The sequence below is a fragment of the Gavialis gangeticus genome, unplaced genomic scaffold, assembly GCF_001723915.1.
Source record: "Gavialis gangeticus isolate Ggan-Ray unplaced genomic scaffold, GavGan_comp1, whole genome shotgun sequence".
Taxonomy (NCBI): Eukaryota; Metazoa; Chordata; order Crocodylia; family Gavialidae; genus Gavialis; species Gavialis gangeticus.
In genome coordinates, this window is record NW_017729029.1 from 60,477,131 (window position 1) to 60,495,787 (window position 18,657).

At 42.5% G+C, this 18,657-nt stretch overlaps 1 protein-coding gene across 1 annotated transcript in view; it reads left to right on the forward strand.

Moving 5' to 3' along the window:
* Positions 1-13,974, forward strand: part of LOC109300836 — a 115,358-nt gene extending 101,384 nt beyond the window's left edge. The window contains exons 18-19 of the mRNA XM_019521680.1: positions 9,975-10,065; positions 11,726-13,974. Of these exons, the coding sequence (XP_019377225.1) occupies positions 9,975-10,065; positions 11,726-11,800 (166 nt within the window). The 3' untranslated portion in view covers positions 11,801-13,974. The remainder of the gene's footprint in view (positions 1-9,974; positions 10,066-11,725) is intronic.
* The last annotated feature ends 4,683 nt before the right edge of the window (positions 13,975-18,657 follow it).

Below are 18,657 nucleotides of genomic sequence, written 5' to 3' on the forward strand. Positions count from 1 at the left end.
AGTGTCCCAGGCTAGAACAGGGATGGAGCCTGCCAGCACGGAGCAGAGGCAGGGGTGGGAGGAGTGGGGGAGAGCAAAGGCTGGGGGGCAGGGGTGACCCAAGGCTGTAAGGGGTCAGGCAGGGGTCAGAGGTGGCAGTGGGGCAGGCACAAGCAAGGGGCAAGCCACATGACTTCTACACCACCTGCCCCCCACTGCCTACCCCCCCTTCAATGGTGGGTGGGATGAATTAAAGACAACCTTCCAATAATTAGATTATATACATGTAAAATTATAACACATTTATACATTTTCCATGCATAGAATCTAATTATTGTGGGGTGAGTTAAATTCAGGGCTGTCTTAGATTCAAGTAAATATGGTAGGTTCTTCTGCAATATGTAAAGAAAACTAAACATTTTGAAAATGTCCATGGAATAGCAGCTGTGCACTCTCACGCCAGTGTTCAGAGTTTCCAGTGTTTGGTGACTGAAGAATTTGCATTCCAGAATCTTACCTAAGTTTTTTAAGAAGCCACATTATCCCATACTTCAGGGCCTCAAGTTTAGCAAACTTCAATAGCTTAGGAATCTGTTTCTGTCTAAAATATTTACTACCTGTAAAGGTGGCAATCCTGCATTACATATTACTGTCTGGGCATAGCAAATTCTACCTGAACCTATCTAACTTCTGGATGGCTTGAGAGTAGTGTGATACAGCTCAAGATCAGGACCCTGCCTTACTCCCTACTGTCTCTGGCCTGTAAATTCTGTGCTGTGCCTTTAGGTATGACTGTGCCAGAAGCAGTACAGCCATGTTTGTATTTAGGTTGGGTCTCTTTGCATGGCACTGCCTTGTGACATGTTGACATGCCCTCAAAGGTAGAGGGTGCATTCACTCTTAGGCCAGGTAAAGATGTTCAGAAAGCCTGAGGTGGATTCATACTAACTTGCATGGCTTTTTCTACACACCCTAGGTTAGTCTGGGAGTGAACAGAACTCACATTCACCCTTTGGGGAAGGGGGATCATGAAGGCAGCCTGCAGTAGCCAAGGTCAGCAGCCTGGGGGCACTCATAGCAGGCTGCCAGATAATGCAGAGCCCAGCTGAGAAGCTGGCCACCTCTGATTGGTCCACATGGCACCGCTCCCCAGCCCTGCACCCTCGCCAGGTGTCTGCTGTCAGCAACAACTGGGGGATGGAATAAAGGCTCTCTGCCATGTGGGCCACCCCAGCTACGCTGACTTGGGTTTGGGGGCTCAGGGTCAGAGCCACGCAGCTGTCCACAAGGCTAGGAACTGGAGGTCAGGGGGTGGACCCCCTGCTCCTCACCCCCCAGCTTACTGACTCAGGTCTGGTGGGGGGCTCCACATAGCGGGGGGGCTCCATTCCTGCACCCACCCTGTCCCCCATTCCTGGCACAGCCAAAGCCATGGGGCTCTGAGTCACAGCTTATGCCTGCAGCTGTCAGGAAGGTTGGGCAGGGTGAGGTAAGGAGCAGAGACCCTAGCTGCATGGATTGGGCCCAGCCCCGCAGACCCAAACCAGCAAGCTGGGGCAGAGGCCCATACAACTTTCCCCTGCTTCCTCCCTCTCCCCTCCCACTAACAGCTGGTGGGGGTGGAGCTGGAGAAAGGGAAAGAAGCTGCACTGGGCCAGTCAGTGGGGGACAGGGGAAGCCCCCACCATGAACTCCCCCAGTTATTCTGGCAGGGTGGTGGCGGGGGCCTCCACACCCCCCTGGCCCCTCCTCCACCTGGCCTGGCTGACAGGTCCAGGCAGGATGCTGGCCTGGGGAACAGAAGCTTTGCTGCATCCATTCTATGACAGCCTGGGGGTGGGCCATCCCCCTGGCACTGAGCCAGAGGAGATGAGAATGGGCAGAGGCTAGCCCACCTGCCCCGCGATGAGTGGGTTACCAGGGGCCCACAAAGGAGTGTGGGATGCCTGAGGACAGCGATCTAAGTTAAGTTGGGAGGGCAGAAATTCGATAGACAGGTCTAACCTAAACCGATTAAATCTTGGAAGAAAGGGTGTGAAGAAGAACTTCATAGATAGGATCTTTGTTGGTGAATTGACTAGCGCTGTCATGTGTGAGGAATGTGAAAATAGTTCCACAGTAAGAATCTTTCATTGATCTTTCACTTCCTATAATAGAGGAGAGGGTCTCAAAAGCTGTGCCTTTGGGAAGGACAAGTAAAGGTAGAACTGCACAGGAGGTGGATTTTGGTCTCTACAGCTGCTCTTCTTAGACTAGCCTCCCAGTGGGGGTGGTGCAGGCAGCTACCCTGGAGATCTTCAAAAGGATACTGGATGCACACCTTGCTGGGTTTATTTAACTACAGCAGTCTTTCCTGCCCAGAGCAGAGGGGCTGGATCTGATGGTCTTTCAAGGTCCCTTCCAGACCTAAACTTCTGTGAATTTGTGATATTACATCTATCCAGATCTATCTTAGACCGGGTTCCATCATTTTTAAACTGGTCTCTATGCACTGAGCTTCTGTTCTGTTACAGGTTTAGACGTGTTTCCAATCACTTATACCCGTTTATGTGTAATAACTTCACCTAGCCTTACTTACTATTTAATAAACAGTGACAAATGAATTTACTGAAAAATGTCTTATGTTAAATTTACCACTATTTTCATCTGGAACTGAGCAGAAAGGAAAAAATGAGAAAATGATACACAATGAATCTGTTACAAGTATTGCCATGTACATCAAACAAGTCAAAGTTTTGCCTTTTCTGCTTTCCTAAGAGAGATGTGCTTGTTCCTCAGTGCTGTTTACGTTTGCAGACAGATGTTAAAATGTTGCTGGGTTCTGGATAAAAACATTTTATTTTCATTAATTAGATCATCTGTGTTTGTTTTCTGTCATCTAATGTTGTTATAATGGGGCTCTGTAAGCAAAGTGAAAAACTAGGGGAGGAAAGAACGGGTCCTTTTGTAGAACACTTGAGGATCATGAGGATTATGGTCACATGCTTCAGATCTGAAGTTTCTTTCAGACGGTAAAGTTTTAATGAATGTGGAAACTCAATAAAAAACAACAATCTTGCTGTTTAAAGAGAAAATGTGGGGTAAAAAAAACATCATTAAGAACCAAAATACCCTTTTAAAGCATAAACAGTTGGCCTGCTCCATTAAATATTAAAGGTTAGTATTCCATTCCATTTTGAAAGGTGGCAAAATAAATGTGTGCGCAAGATGTAGGGGAAATTCTTTTTGATAGAAATAATAACAAGCTGTAAAGTTGTGGGTGTTTCAGGTATCATAGTAATAAAGGCCTTATTTCTAAAACTACGGGGAATTTACTTTTTCCACATACAATCACTTCTTGAATTAAATACACTTATGCCTTTTAAATGTGATATGCAACTTCAAAATGGAATAGTCAGACAAATTTGGATACAGTTTTTGACAACGAGTAGAAGATGAGTATATTCACACTAAGAAACTATTTCTGACTTTAGAAAGTGATGGTACGCTTCAGAGTTCTCTAAAAAAAAGAGTGTCTGATCAGGGATACTATTGAAAACAGAGTGAATGTGTGTTGGGTATTGTAGCAAGTTTAAAATCATGGAACTTGGAGATGGAAAAGTTTTTATCATCTTATCCACCTTCTTGCCAGTGCAGGATTATTTGTGCATTGCTAAATGTTTAATACTCTAGATTCAGTCCGGTGCATATTCAGATTCACTTAAAGAAAGATGAGAAATACAGAACAAAAATGTAGAAAGAAACTTTAGGCCAGATCCAATTCCACCTATTAGGAGCCTGATTGTGATCCTGATCCACTGTACTCAAGTGCCTAAAAAGAGTTAATGCAAGATGTGGATGTGGCCCGCTGCTTGCTGATTTTTATTTTTATGTTTTGTGGCTGAGTCTTAAGGCTAAAGTGATGTGTTACAAATGTAGGTATGTTAATGTTTTTTCAGAGACTTGAGCAGTGTGGAGTAGGATCACATTTAGGCAATGACGTCTATTTAGGTGTTTAGGAGGTTGAACAGGATCTGGCCCCTTGTCTTTCCCTCTTAAAGAAATAATTAAATTCTTTCTGTCTCCTAGACTAATAAAATAGTTGTGTCCTGTTTTAACTAGATCATTACGTGCCCTTTCCTGCTCTGTTAAGCCAATATGCTTTCAGGGCTGCCTGTTAATACATCAGTTCCATCTAACTTTCATCACCTTTAATTTTGCATAGTTTGGTTTTATATATTTTCAGAATAGGAGAATATGAGAATTATACAAATAATAAAATGGTTTATTTGGACTTATGGTTAAATTTAGAACACAAGATTAAAAACAGTTACAATTTTGAGCTTTCCACTTCTCTGATTCTGTGAGAATACCAAAGTTAGTCTGAGGTTTTGGGTTTGTTTTTCTTTCTTGGTGGTATGGTTATTTTGTTTGTGCTACTTAAACAGGTTCCCATATAAAAAAATACAAAATTTATCAGATGCCTTCTAGCATCTAAAAAAAAAAAGCAACAAAGAAAGCAAATGTGATATATCTACTGGAATTCTAAACCATCTGTTATTTTTGTCCACAGATTTAATGCACAGAACACAATAGCAGGTATATTCACACAACGCGCCTACTAAACAAACATCTTAACCTAAAATTTCATCTCCTCCTTAACCCCTATGAAGAAGACTGCTTTCTGTCTCTTGATATATTATTTTTTAAATAAATATACATGCAAAGAGCATCATGACCAAAGTTTACAGGAACTTCACAGGAATGTCTGATCTCTAATGAATACCTGCACACAGTACTTTAAAGGAAGTAATTAGGGAGGCACCCCATTGTGCCTCAGTATAGGAGCTCAACTTGAACAATGAATTTTCTTGGTTTTATGACTTCCTGTCACAATGTTAATATGCTTTGAACCAGGTTTTTTTGGTTCATTTTCTGCTCTTTTAAATGCAGCTTTAAAATGTTGAGTGAATTACACAATTACATAATATTTTCTTAGCCTTAGTTTAGATTTGACTTTATTGTAATATTCAGGAAATGCACTAGATAACTTATCTATTTTGGTTGATGCATTATTACTGAACATTTTTATAGCTTCTTTTTATTTTAAAGTATTTGAACCTTCCCAAGCACCCCCATAAGGTTTCCCAAGTGCTTTTATTTGTGTCTCCAGATAAAGTTCTTCACACAGTTCGTTATTTAATGCAGTCTCTCGTACTACTCGAGCACACAAACAGATGGACACGCATATTGAACAGGAAGGGGGGAATTTGTTCTTATTTTAATATTTTATTTTATATCTACTGATCTTTGTTTCCCTTATTGTAAGCTGCCCTTAGTCTTTTTTTGGAAGGACAGCATATAAATCAAATAAAAACAAATATAATTTCTGAAATGCTAACTTGAGCTAAAATAAATTAGTCTGAATATTTATGCAAAGTATTTGAAATGAATGTGCCATAAACTACTGTTCTGTGTTAATATCTGTTATTTACATTACATCCTTCCTGTGTCAGCACTGGTGCATACTGTAGAAATCAGCTTTTTTCCATTCCTCTGTCATTTGCTGTTGCTTCCATATGCATTGTAGTGTGGAGATCAGTTTCCCAGTAACAGATTTGCTTTAACCCTCTTTCTCACCTCATTTGGTAGCTTTGTGCAGGACTCTGTGTATTGGCATCCAAACTCCAGGTTCTACACAAGTGTGGTTCTGATGGAGTTGAGCTACTGGTTGGTGATTTTTCTTAGATGTCCACAAAAGATTACCATCAAAAAGATATTTGTCTTTGAAGGTATCTACCATAGTTGTCTGTTCATTTTTTTTTGTTAGGTTTCCAATTCTCAGCCCTACACTAGCAGTGAGATTGAGGTAAAAAATTTCAGTTTTGTTGTGGTGCTGTATACCTGATTTTCATATGTTGCCAGTGCTGTTCCTGTCTTGATGTCTCCAGTGACTTAGTTAAGCTCTACCTGGTAGGGGACCTTATCTGCCTTCTTGATGAATTAGCCTTCTGTTGTGGTGTTCATGTTTAATCTCTGGATTTCAAGTATATTTTCCATGGCAAAATGTTTGAGCTTTATTCAGCCTATGGGTTTCTCTCAGTTTTTCTATCTCTGTAGTTTTCTAGGATCCTTCACTCATGTTAATGTCATCAACAAAGTCTAGGTCTTTTAGGCAAGTGCCATTTAGCCAAGGTATTTGCTTTGTGTTGTCTATACCCTTCTTCATGTTTCAGTCTGTGGCAATGCCAGGCAGCAATAGAGTGAAAATGCAGCCCTGCTTCACTTCTGTGTGCAAATGAAACCCATTCTGATGCCTGGTTGTTCTCCCGAGAGGGTGCTTTGCATAGTTGTGTATCATCTGGATGATGACTTTAGCTGGAATTCTGTAGAGTTGAGAGAAGTTCCTCAATACAGGTCTATGCAGACTGTTAAATGCCTTTTGAGAATTGATGAAATTCATGCTGAGGGGAACCTGCCAGTCTATTCCCTCTTCTGTCAAGGACGGGTGGGATGAACCTTATCTGGACTGTACATGGTCTCTTGGGGATGAGTTGAATCCATGGTGTTCTTTATGCTTTGCATCCATTGTCTCTTTCATCCTACATAATACTGCATGTGGCTCCTCTCCAGTTGTTTTAGTACAGTACTATCCCTTTTTCAATATTTTATGATTCCATGTTTCCATTGGTTATAAGGGGTCTCTTTTCCTCAAACTTCAGTGGACACCTCTGTTACTTTCATATGCGCGGTGGTGATGGGGACTTGTAGTATTTCTGCTGTGATTAGATAAATTCTCAGTACTGTTGTTTTTCAGTTTCTCAGTACCAGTCTATTGGATACGTACTCATGTCAAGTTGCTCCGATTCCATGTAGGACTGGGTCTTCTGAGACCATCTTTTGCAAGTCCCATCTGTTTTTTTTTCCTTCTATTCTGTTTTAAGACTTATGTTGTTGCCAGTCCCAAGTCCAGGTAAAAGGGCTAAACAGGGCTAGTCACCTAGCAGTAGAGAGAGATGTGGTCTATTGGATTTCCAACACTCGCCTTCTAAATTGGTTTAAATGGCTGCATAGAAGAGAAAACTAAAAACCCCTTATGTATTATGAAAGCTTGTAATGAAAAGGCAGTATATGAAAGTTAGGACCCTGAAAAGTTTATTGCTGACAGCAAGTGATAGCCAACAATAGTTCAGTAATCCAATAGTCAATTATTGGAATTGAGAATGATGTATAAAAAACAGCAAAGACCTTGTAGATCTTGAGGGAGAAAGAAAACTGTGGACTTGAAATCCTGGCATCAGTGAAAATAGCTTGACAGGTATGGGAAAAAATGCTGTCAGAAAAAGAATTGCCTGTATTCAGATTGCAGCAGTGACAAGTATCCAGACAGTAACACCCACCATGGAAGTTTCTATGGAAAAGTCACGCATTGACTGGGAATCTTTCGAACAATGCATCATATATGCCAGATTCTAAACCATATTCTTAGAGATGTCAGTTGTTTAGTGCTGACAGAAGAACATAGAACAATGTTGAGGATAAAGATAAGTTTCACAATTGCTTCTAAAGCATGATTGACAGAATACCAGTACCAAACTTAATCCTTTTATTGAGTAAACTGCAAACCAAAGCAGAATGTGACATCCAAGGAGTGGAAAGAGAAATGGTGAGGCCTAGGCTGGGAATCATCAAACCAAACTAGCAAGAGATTAATTCAATTGTGCTTGCAAGTACCCGTCTCTCCAAACACATCCTAAAGGTACTGGTATGTTGAATTCACAAAATGGTATGTGCCTCACTTTGAAATCCAGGTCATCCATCCAAGATGCAAGAGCGTACTGAGCAGCAGATAGCAGCAACAATCACAGCCTTTGCTCTGTCAAACTGAAAATAAAACTAAGAAAGATTGACTTCAAACAGAAAGTGGCAAATAAAATCAGGAATTCAGAACTGTAAATTTAAGACACTGAGAAATAGCAATTTGAACTAAGGACAGATATAAGGCACTGTCAAAGGGTGTGTATAAAGGTTACATTTTTTTTGCACAGTGAGGCCCCCAAAAGTACTCTACAGCTGTAAACTAACAAACATTCAAGGCTGATCACACGAAAATTTAATCCTCCTATGATGAGTTAGTAGATGAAGGCGCTGTAAGGCAGAGTACCTTAGTGAACCTGTGTACCAGTTCTTGGGGAAGGTGACATCCACCTGTATCCCTTTGTGTAGGGCCATGTTCTAGCCTCAGCCTTGTCTCCTCTGCCTGCCTGAGCACCAGGCCAGCCCTGCCTGTGGTTGTCAGAGACAGCCTCTTATCCCAGCTCTGTTTCCTTCCACTGGCCAATTGAGAGCCACAGCCTGGCCAAGGTGAGGGAAGAAGCAATGGTGTCTCTGCCTGCAGTGCCCCTGGGACTGGGGGTGCTGGCAGCCCAGCTGAGTGTATTGTAGGGGAGAGGGATCTCTCCCCCCTGCTTGTTCTCTCAGGACCATATGCCACTGCAGCCTATGGGATCAGAGAGCAAGCAGGAGGAAGCCTTCCCCCTGCATTGCGCTTAGCCGGGCTGCCAGCTCCCCTGATCCCAGGGTTACTGCAGGCAAGGACATCATCCCTCCTACCTTCCCCCTGGCCAGGCTGTAGCTCTCAGCTGGCCAGAGGTAGGAGGTGGGGCTGGATTGAGAGGCTGTCACTGACAGTCTGGGGACTGAGCCAGCCACGGCCCTGCAGAAGGCAAGCTGCTGCTTGGCTATGGCTAGCCCTTGGCTGCTCTCAGGAGTTTCTGGCAGCTCCCTGAGCCTGCGGAGCACACTGGGAGGCATGCAACAGCTCCCCCTGCCTCCTGGCCTTCTCCAGTGCAGGGAGGCTCTGAGCTACCTCCCAACACACATGCCAAACAGCTGTTATGTTCAATCACGTTGTAACTTTTAGTACTTTGTGTAAAGTGCAAAAGTTACAGCATGATTGTAAGTGCCTTCCTGTCCTTTGTATGCACCCAAAGGCAGAAGAATGTGAGATACACAGTGGATCTGAAGAAAAATACACAGTGCTCAGAAAATTTGATTCAATCTGTAACAGGGACAGCTAGATAGAAACAGAACAAGAACTGGTAAAGCCAAAAGATATGACACCTCACTGAGGAAAGGAAGCACTAAGGAAAAAAGCCTGAATGCCAAGACCAACAAAACACAGGAAAACAATTGCAGGAGAATTATGAGAAAGCAGACAAATCAGTGATAAGCACTGCAAGGAAAGATAAACATAGGTATGTTGTAGATCTAGCAGTTGAAACCAGTGCTTTATGGTGGGGACACCACAGGTGTGTGCTGAAGGCAGAAGTGGTGAGGGGTCCGATCCTTTTTTTCTGCAGAGCCTGCCCGCCTCTCTTGCAGCCAGAGGTGAGCTGACTAGTAGCTGCAATGCATCGCATCAGGATGTAGTTTAGTAAACAATGCAAACTCATTTAGAAACCCCCAAACTCCTGCATGTGTACAGCGTGACTCCATTAAGCCACACAAAGTGACATTTTCATCACGTGTACATGGTAATGGTGTCATGGGTACAAACACACTCATTGTACAGTTACTTCTCAGTAAGTGACAGCATATCAATTGCTGATTGGATGACAGCCAGGATTAACCACAGAAAATTCAGAGATTTAAAAGAATCTGTAGAATATTTTAAGTAACAGACCATGAAACATTTAAAAGTCTTTACGCATTATAAACCCTTCATTCAGATTTCGTTCCCAAGCTAAAACTTGGTAATTTCCCTGTGAAACAGATACAGCTGTTTCTTCCTTTTGAGAAAACAATCTTTTTAATTTTAACTTGACATTATCAATCAGGTTTTTACATTTAACATTTGTTTTCTTTTTCATTTCCAACAGTTTTGCATTTTGGATAGCATCACAGTCCTTACATAATCTCTTTCTGCATGCTGTGTTTCACTTGATGTTACTTCTGTACAAAACAAATAATTTGTATCTGCTGTAAACAAACATTTAATTCTCTTACCTTTACAGATATGAGTTACCAGGAATAAATGGATTAAATTTTGTTCTGAAGAATTCCCTTGGTGGTGGTGGTATTGCATCTTTAAGAAGTGACCCACAGGCATGTATCTAAGCATTGATTTGATATAGTTATTTTTTATGGCTACTGACTGTATAGACTCTTTAACCAGCTACTGAGATGGATAAATAATCTTCTGCCTTTGTTTTTGTAGCTGCTTTTTAATTTCAGATAAGTATGTCAAGTTAATTTTTTGTAAGTTTGGAAACTGAGCAGTGCACTACAGTGCAAAGTGAGACTATTTGCTGGAAAAAAAATTGACATTTATACACTAAGGTGAATTTGAAAGCTTTATCAATGATGAAACTGGCCTTGTGGTGTATTAGCTCTGTTTTTTACATATCAGTGAACTCACAGAAAAAGTCTGTCATATTTTTGGAGAGTAAGTCTTTGCTAGACAACTATTTTTTATGAGTATATTGCTGTATAAAATGATCAAAACCTCAGATGGTCATATATTCCTTTAATACAATTCCTTTGACTTCCATGGAACTGCATATTAATTCATATCATTTAAGGATCTTCCTCCATAGAGCTCAATTCTGACTAGTTCAATACTGTTGAGATGAAGGTAGAGGCACTGTTAGTCTCCTAACTCCCACTACATAACTGCAGGATCTGGATGTTATTACTAGCATTCTTGGGGTATTTGAGTCACAAGGGGTTGGCTAATCAGGCTGTGAGTGGAGAAGGAGTCCTACCTTCTTGTGAACCTGATGGGGAACACATGGAAAACCAATCTGCAGCTACTGCAAGACATTCTCATTTTGTTCTCTACCTGTCTCCCAGTGCCACTGTGGCCTTCTGCTTTACTGCCCCTAAAAACTTTTTTAGGTAACTGGGATAACATTTTGCTAAGAGCTAGTCAAATCCTATAAACCAAATTCAAATCTACTGTTTTGATATTATATGCCACTTTATCATTCTGCAAATATGATCCAGATGGTAGAAATAAGGCTGACTCATGTGTGGATTGGTTTTGTGTTATTTGGATGCAAAAAAGAAAAAAAAAATCACCCCCTCTGAAAACCAAAATTCCAGAGATTAAATGACATATCAGAAACATTTCTTAAACTGAGCAGAAAACCACAACAGTACATGTGATATTAAGAGCCCAAGTCTGTCATTCTTAGACTGAGAAATGCCTTGTTGCACAAGTAGTCTCACAGAAATTGACAGGATTATTAACAGAACAGGATGCTCTTCAGTAAAAATAGTATGGCAGAAATTCTGTGCCAAATAAAGCAACTATAATGCCAACAGATTTAGCTCACTGAACTTTGATATGCAGTAGCCAATAAATAAATCAACTGGGAAATCTCAGTTCAGTCTACTGAAGCTTAAATTGTTGCAAATCTTAACATCAAGTAAAAAAATATTGATTTAGAAGACTGTGTACTAGTAACAAAGCTAAACAGAGAGAGAGAGAGAGAGGATGAACCAAAGTGTGTGTTAGATATTATTCTTCTAATTAGATATTCGCTTGGCCTGCAAAATTAAGATCCAGACTTTGAATACCCCCAAGTTCAGGGATGCTGTATAGTGCAGAAGAGAGATCTTGTTTGTTTAAACAATATTTCTAATAAAAAATATTTTGTAGGGTAGTTTTGCAAAGTAGTTTGTTGAGATGTGAATACATAAAAATGTTCTTTTCTTCGTATGTATCACATGATAATAAAACCTTTTTTAATTCTCTCTACAGGGCAAGGCATTTGGGCAGATGCTACTGGATTTTCAGATAAAAAACATTCCAGATTTAAAGTCACTGATAGAGTAACAATTATGGAGTACATTCATTTTCAAAAACTTTGACTGAATACATACAAACACTAGCTTCTGAGACAAGTTAAAAAAGATACAAAAGAAAGCAGTGGTGACAGTTATCTCTCACAGACTTAAATATACAGTACAGATAAGTGAACGTTTTGAGTAATACCAGACAAATAGCTTTGTGACCGATTAATGTTTCCTGTCTAGTTAGTGCATTGGATGAAGAGTTAATTTATTTCCTGTAAGATGTAATTAATCAAATTACAAAAATAACATATTTTACTGAGATAACCAAATATTTGCTTTCCCAAAATGAAAACTTCCTTCCCTTCCAGTTCTTCTTATTCTCTTCCTTTAGATCTTTCTTTGATAATTAAGAGGAATGATACTGAATACTGTCAGCTACCCTAGCCCACCATTGTCATGCTTACCTTCAGTCTACCCTGTGAACCTGCAGTAGATATCCCTTATGACATTGGAGCAAGTAGATAACCGGGTACTCCTCATCAGAAGGTCAGCATTCACCAACAACTGCCACACTATGGTATCAGAGATCAGTTTTGCTTTATACTTAGGGAAGTCATTAATGTCAGTTTCCCTGTTATCACGACATAGAGACTAACAGTCTATATTAACTGTTAAGGGTGACCACTGTAACTGCAAGGTTATCTGCAGTGATAGAAAAAAGGCAAGTATTTTTTACCTCTGGTATCCTAGTTGATAATAGTCCATCAGTTGAACAGCCCCAAAGTAATATACTTCTTGGCATGAAGCTATTTTGAAATGCTAAGTTAGATTTTTCTCCCCCATTTTGTCTCTTTTAAGATACTGCTGTACAACAGAGGTGGTGAAATCCAGCCCTATCATCTATCATTACTGAAAATTCCCCTTGTGTTAGGGAGTTCCCAACAGGCATTCAGCCAGTTGAGAGGTCTCTTGCATTGCCCTTCCCCATAACCCTACAAGGGAAAAGCATGCTGGGGGGAGGAAAGAGCCATGTCTATGCACTGTACTCCAGCCATCATCACTTTCCATGGGGACCACGTCCAGCTGGTAACAGTTGAGACAGCGCATAGGGTGACCTGTTCTTTATCAAGGTTGGTACTAGGCAGAGTGTATCAAATTCCCTGTGGCAGTCAACATAGTGGAGATTCAGGCCCAATAATTGTCTGCATGTCCTGCCACAAAGACAAGTAAATCTTTACATTAAAAGAAGATCTTAGTGGAAAATATATAGGTGTTTTTTATTCAGAAATGTGTTATCCTGTTCTTCAGAAAATAACATATTGCTGTAGTTGGTTAATGCTGAAAAATGAGATGTTACTAATATTGATGAACCCATAATGATATGGGTAGGTGTCATGTAAATTCAATCAAAAATCCCTGCCAGTGAAGCTCAGCCCTGTTGTATAATATTACTGCTAATTATGTGCTAGTTTAGCAACAGCAGCACTGTACATTAAATTGTTCCAGTTTGTTTTGAGGTTTTGAACTTGACTACTTTGAGAATATTGTTAGGGATATGTTGGTGTCACAGGCGATGACAAAAAAGAATCTCCCATTCGATTGAATGGAGCCATGATTTAAACACACATTATTTTCACTTGCAACCTAGGCAGGAAGATGTAAGAAGAAAACATACAAAAGAGTGTGTCAGCTAGTAATTTAATATTTTCGGACATAATATTATTTGCACATCACTTTTAAGTCTGGGTTTCATGACAAGAAAGTCACAGGATTGTCATAGACAAAAACATGCTGAAGTAAAAAGAACTTTTTGAAGAAAAATCAGTGCCCAGTACTTAAATTGTTTACATTTGTTTTGTCTTAGAAAAGTGTGAAATAATTGTCATTCATAGTTTGAAAGCACATTAAGAGGTATCTAGCAGCCAAGTTTTTTTAAATTCATGGAATAGTAGACAGAGCAGGATGAGGACCATTGGCCAAATCCTCAGCTGGAGTGAATGGTGTCACTCTGTTAAAATCAGTGGAGTTATACTGATTTAGACCACCTAGAGAGTTGCCCCAGGACCTTATTTAATACTTTAAATAGACATGTTTTGTCATGTTAATCATGGCTCTGCCAAACACATGCAACTTATTCATCTGCTGTTTTAAACAATTGTATAAGTGCATATGCGACTACTTTGATATGAAAAGTAAACTTCTAAAAAGGATAAATGTGTTTAGTATTTACTTTCTTTTAGTATATTTTCAAATTGGAATTGAGTTTTAAAGTGGTTTTGAACTTATAATTATGGGGGGGTTGTTTACATTTTCTAGATGTTTATGCTGTTTCTTTTCCCCTTAGGTTTCCTACTAAACTCTTTCACTGTGGTTAGTTAAAACATAATAATTATAAGACAAAAGAATATGAACATATTCATCCCTGTTGACAGAGAGCCGTGAACATACACAGCTATTCAAAAGAGGCACAGTTTATTCAAGAATTATTCCATACAGTATTCAAGTTGTTTGGATAGGGGGATGGACAGGAGTGCATATCTCTTATCTCTGATGGTGTTCATGCTCCTTTCAACACAACAAAACCATCCTTGACAAGGATGACTTTTATTCAGGGGTTTCTTTTCGTTTTGTTTGTAACGTACCGGGTTTCAGCAAGTAGCCTTATTTACTTTCAAAACACTGCACCTTCCTTTGGGGATGTAACTGAAGATTACTCATATCCAAAAGACTTTATGTTCCTTAACATAATTAAATGAATGAATTTGCACTTATGTAACAATGCAGACTGATCTGAAATAGTTATTAAAACTGTATTTATTTCTTCATCTAGATTGGAGACTAAGTAATTGCAAACACAGTTTGCTTGGGGAAAGATATAAATGACCTCTGGTACTTAGGATGATACTTGTTATTTGTTTGTTAAATAACTTATCTGAGTGACTTGCAGAGTAGACTTCTTGTCAATTCAAGTAGCTCAGCTATTCTGAACAATGGAGGAGGGCTTTACTGTCAAGCAGTAAGGACTATTCAGCCAAAAAATAATAATTTTTGTACACTATACTCAGAGCCAAAATGCTGGAATGGGAGTGCTCCTTAAATTGTTGAGTTTGGACAGTGCAGTTCAGGATTTTCCTTCATGCTTATCTTTGTTTTAAGAAACAAGGTTTTTTGTGCAGTGGGGTGTTAGAGAAAGTTTCACTTTTTGCACTGGCAGCAGAGGCTTTACTTTCACCCAAATTCAAGATTTTTTCACTTCATTGGTTTTCAAACACTTCCACAACAATTTTTTTCAAAACCTCGGGGCTGTATTGTGTCATGGGGTAAACTGCCTTTGTGTTTGTGAGAATTGCATCCTCAGAGTAGAAAACCCAGAACTGCCCAGTTTTTCAGCAGGTTTCTGTAACCACACATTAACATGTAAAGAAATTGTTGGGCACTTTCTCATGCTTGAGGCTGTGGTTAGATGAGAAGTGGAAACTGGTAAACTGTTTACATTAAAGCAGTGGAAACACCTGTGCACTTACTCTTATTTTATTTTAAGATTGGATTATTTCCGCTTAAATCAATTTCTAATTGATTTAAAATAATTTAAAATAATGTTTCAAACCAAAATATGTGTGTGCATAGCATTCCGCATTGGTTTGACGTAAATCCATTTTTAATATGTTTCAGTGTGATTTTTGTGTGACTAAAGCTTTCTTCCTTTTTCCCTCTCTGTAATGCTGGCTATGAATGCAAGGCAGAGATTAGGCTAACTAGGTGTACAGAGATTTCTTTAGCTTCTTGGCAGAAAGCTGTTTAATCACCCTTCTGGTGCAGGGGGATTTGTACCCTCTAGAAATGGCTTCTGTTACAAAAGTAGGAATTGTTCAGATCAGCTATGGCTCATCCCATCTCCAATATACAAGATCAAATCAGAAGCCCTAAATTGTCTTTAAGCTTTCTACCCTTACTGTCTCCTATGACAAAAGTAATTCTCAAATTAAATCATCAACAGCCCCTAACATTCAAACTGAATAGTCTGTTAATCTTTCATGTCTAATATATTTAAAGGTAAAATTTTGCCAGAGTTTGCCATTTTTGCTGCAGGTCAATCTGCCCACTACGTCATGCCCAAAATGAATGTTGCCCTGCAAGGACTGTTTAAAGTGCGTTTCTAAAGTTAGTCTAGGATGTGAAGTACGTCTTTAATTTTAGTCAGCTAGAATTTCCAAAATAAGGAAAGCAAACATCCTTTATTTTATCTTAATAAAAACTGAATGAAGGAAAGACTTACAGATGTTTTGCTCTCATGTTAGTTGAAAGGAATAGGAGAGCAGAAACCAAGACTTTCTTGCTCTCTAATATATTTTTTCAAGGCAGAACGTCAAATGTGTTATCACCTGTTCAAAACTGATGTAATTGACAGTTTCTTAAATAATCAGCACACAGATAAAAATGTACTTTAAAACTCTAAAGTGCATAGTCTGTGTCAACAAACACTTTGAATGTTTTCCCCCCAAAGATGCAGAGGCATTTAATAAACATGAACGAATTAAATCTCCCAGTACCCTCAAGATACTAATCTATTATTTATATCTAATCTTCATTGCTGCACTGGTGATCTGTGTCTGGGCTGACAGCAGTGTCACTCTTAATTGCCTCTTGGGTGACGTCTTTCCTGCTCAGGCCAGTGGGTTTCCACAGCTCTCTGTGTAACCAAATTGGTAGCAGAGGTGAAGCTTTTTCATGTTTCAGGTGTTTCTTTGATTTGTAAGATTGGGTTACAGAGGGTGGTAAAACCACTGCCTTCATATGTTGCTCTTTTGAAATTCAGAAAGATCTTAAGTCTCCTCTTCCCCTGGGGGGACCCCATTTCTCTTCTTCAGTTTCACCTTTGGTTTCCTTCCTGGATTTACTTGTAAGAGACCCTGACAATTGGGGGATTAAACTTCATGGCATTTCAAAAGCAAACAAACACTGCTTCAGCTAAACAGGGCCATGTCCAGGCTGCAATCCGACCGCGGCACAGCTCATCTGTGTCTGGCCTGAAGAGAAAGCTGCTTTTAAGGGAAATAGAGAGCCCCCAGAGCCTTCCCCCTAGTTCAGTGATTTTCAGCCTGTGGTCTGTGGACCCCTGGGGTCCCGGCCACATCTAAGGGGTGTATAAAAGATAACTATGATTAATTGAAGGTATATGAATACCTGCCCTTGCAATTCAGAGAGGTCCACACCTCCATTTGAAATTTTTTTAAGGGGTCTGCAGATGAAAAAAGGTTGAAAACCGCTCTCCTGGTTTTGCAAATGCCTGGAGTGAGGTACCAAGGAGAAGCCGGGCAGCCACTTGAAGGCTGCCTCCTTGGCCAGCCTTTGGGCGGAGGGTGGTGGGGCCGTAGGGTGCTTGGGGGGGGGCGGGTGTCCCTAGACCAAAGTGTGTGTGTGTGTCCAGAGTAGCAAGAGAGTAAAGGGTGTGTGTGTGTCCCCAGACCAGAGAGAATGAGAGAGGGCACCTGTGTCCCCGCTGGGCAGAGGCACCTGCCACCCTCCTAGATGACACCAGGAGCGGAGGGAGCGCCCTGTCCCCCTCCTCCCGCTGCCCCAGACGGAGGGGACCGGGGCCGGGAGGGGGAGCCAGGAGCTGCGGCTGCCGCCCATGGGAAGCGCGGGCTCCCGGGGCGTCTGGGTGGCCAACAATGGGGGCTGGGGACAAAGCGAGACGGGCCGGGCCAGGTGAGATGAATGGGCCGCCATCCATCCCCCCGCGCCGCCAGTCCGACGAGCCGCGGGGGGCCCTTTGTCGACGTGCCAGGGCCGCTCCGTGCGGCTTTGTGCCGGCAGCGCCGCATTTGCATGGCGGAGCCGGCGCGGGGCAGTGATGAATGGGCCGGGCCGCCCCGCGCCCCCGGCCGCTCGGGCGGAGGAGCAAGTGCGCGCCCGCTTGTCACGGGCGCGCCCGCTGCGGAGGGCAGCAGCTCCCCCCCCCCAGGCCCGGGCTGCCAGGGGCCGGGGTAGAAGCAGTCCCTGGCTCCCGGGCTTGCTCCGATCCTCCCCGAGGAGGCCACCCCGGCACAAGCGGGGCTGGCGGCGGCACCGCCGCCTCTTCTCGGGCGATCGGGAGCAAGTGCGAAGGGAGGCGGCGGGAGCCGGCGCCAGGCGCCCCGGGGCCCTGCCCTCCGCTTGTCTCCCCCCGGGCGGGACTTGCATTTGAAAGCCGTCCCCCTCCCCAGAAGGGGCTTTACTACTTGCTTCCAAGGCCCTGCAGGCGGAGGATGGGGCTGGGCTGGGCTGTTCTCCGCGGGGCAGATGACAGAACAAGGAGCAACGGTCTCAAGTGGCAACAAGGGGAGTTTAGGCTGGATCTTAGGGCAAACTCTCTCACCAGGAGGGTGGTGAAGCACTGGAGCAGGCTACCCAGAGAGGGTGGGATCTCCATCCTTGGAGCTGTGCAAGGCCCACTGGCTGGGAGGATCTAAGCTGGGGATGCTCCTGCTTGGATCACGGGGCCGCGCTGGATGATCCCCGAGGTCCCTTCCATCCCTCGCTTTCTATGACTCCAAAGGCTTCAGGCGGCTGCGAGAGGCCACCCAAAGCCTTCCAGTGCCCCACGCGGCTGCCCGGCTTCTCCTTGCCCCCTCCCTCCCCAGCCAGCTAGAGGAAGGCCCCGGGGGCGCTCAGCTCTGCTTCGAAGCAGCCTTCTCCCCAGGCCGGGGGCAGGCACGGTGCCCAGCCTGGACGCGGCGCTATTTCGCTTCCGAAATGTCACCAAGCGCATCCCGAGACCCGTCGCATCCCGCAGGTCCCCGACGGGGTCCCCCGGGCTCCCCCGCCCCCCAGCGCCGGGCACCCCTCTCCTTTGCGACGCGGCCCCGCCCCGCCCCGCCGCGTCTCGCCCAATGGGGGCTTGCGGGCCCGGCCCCG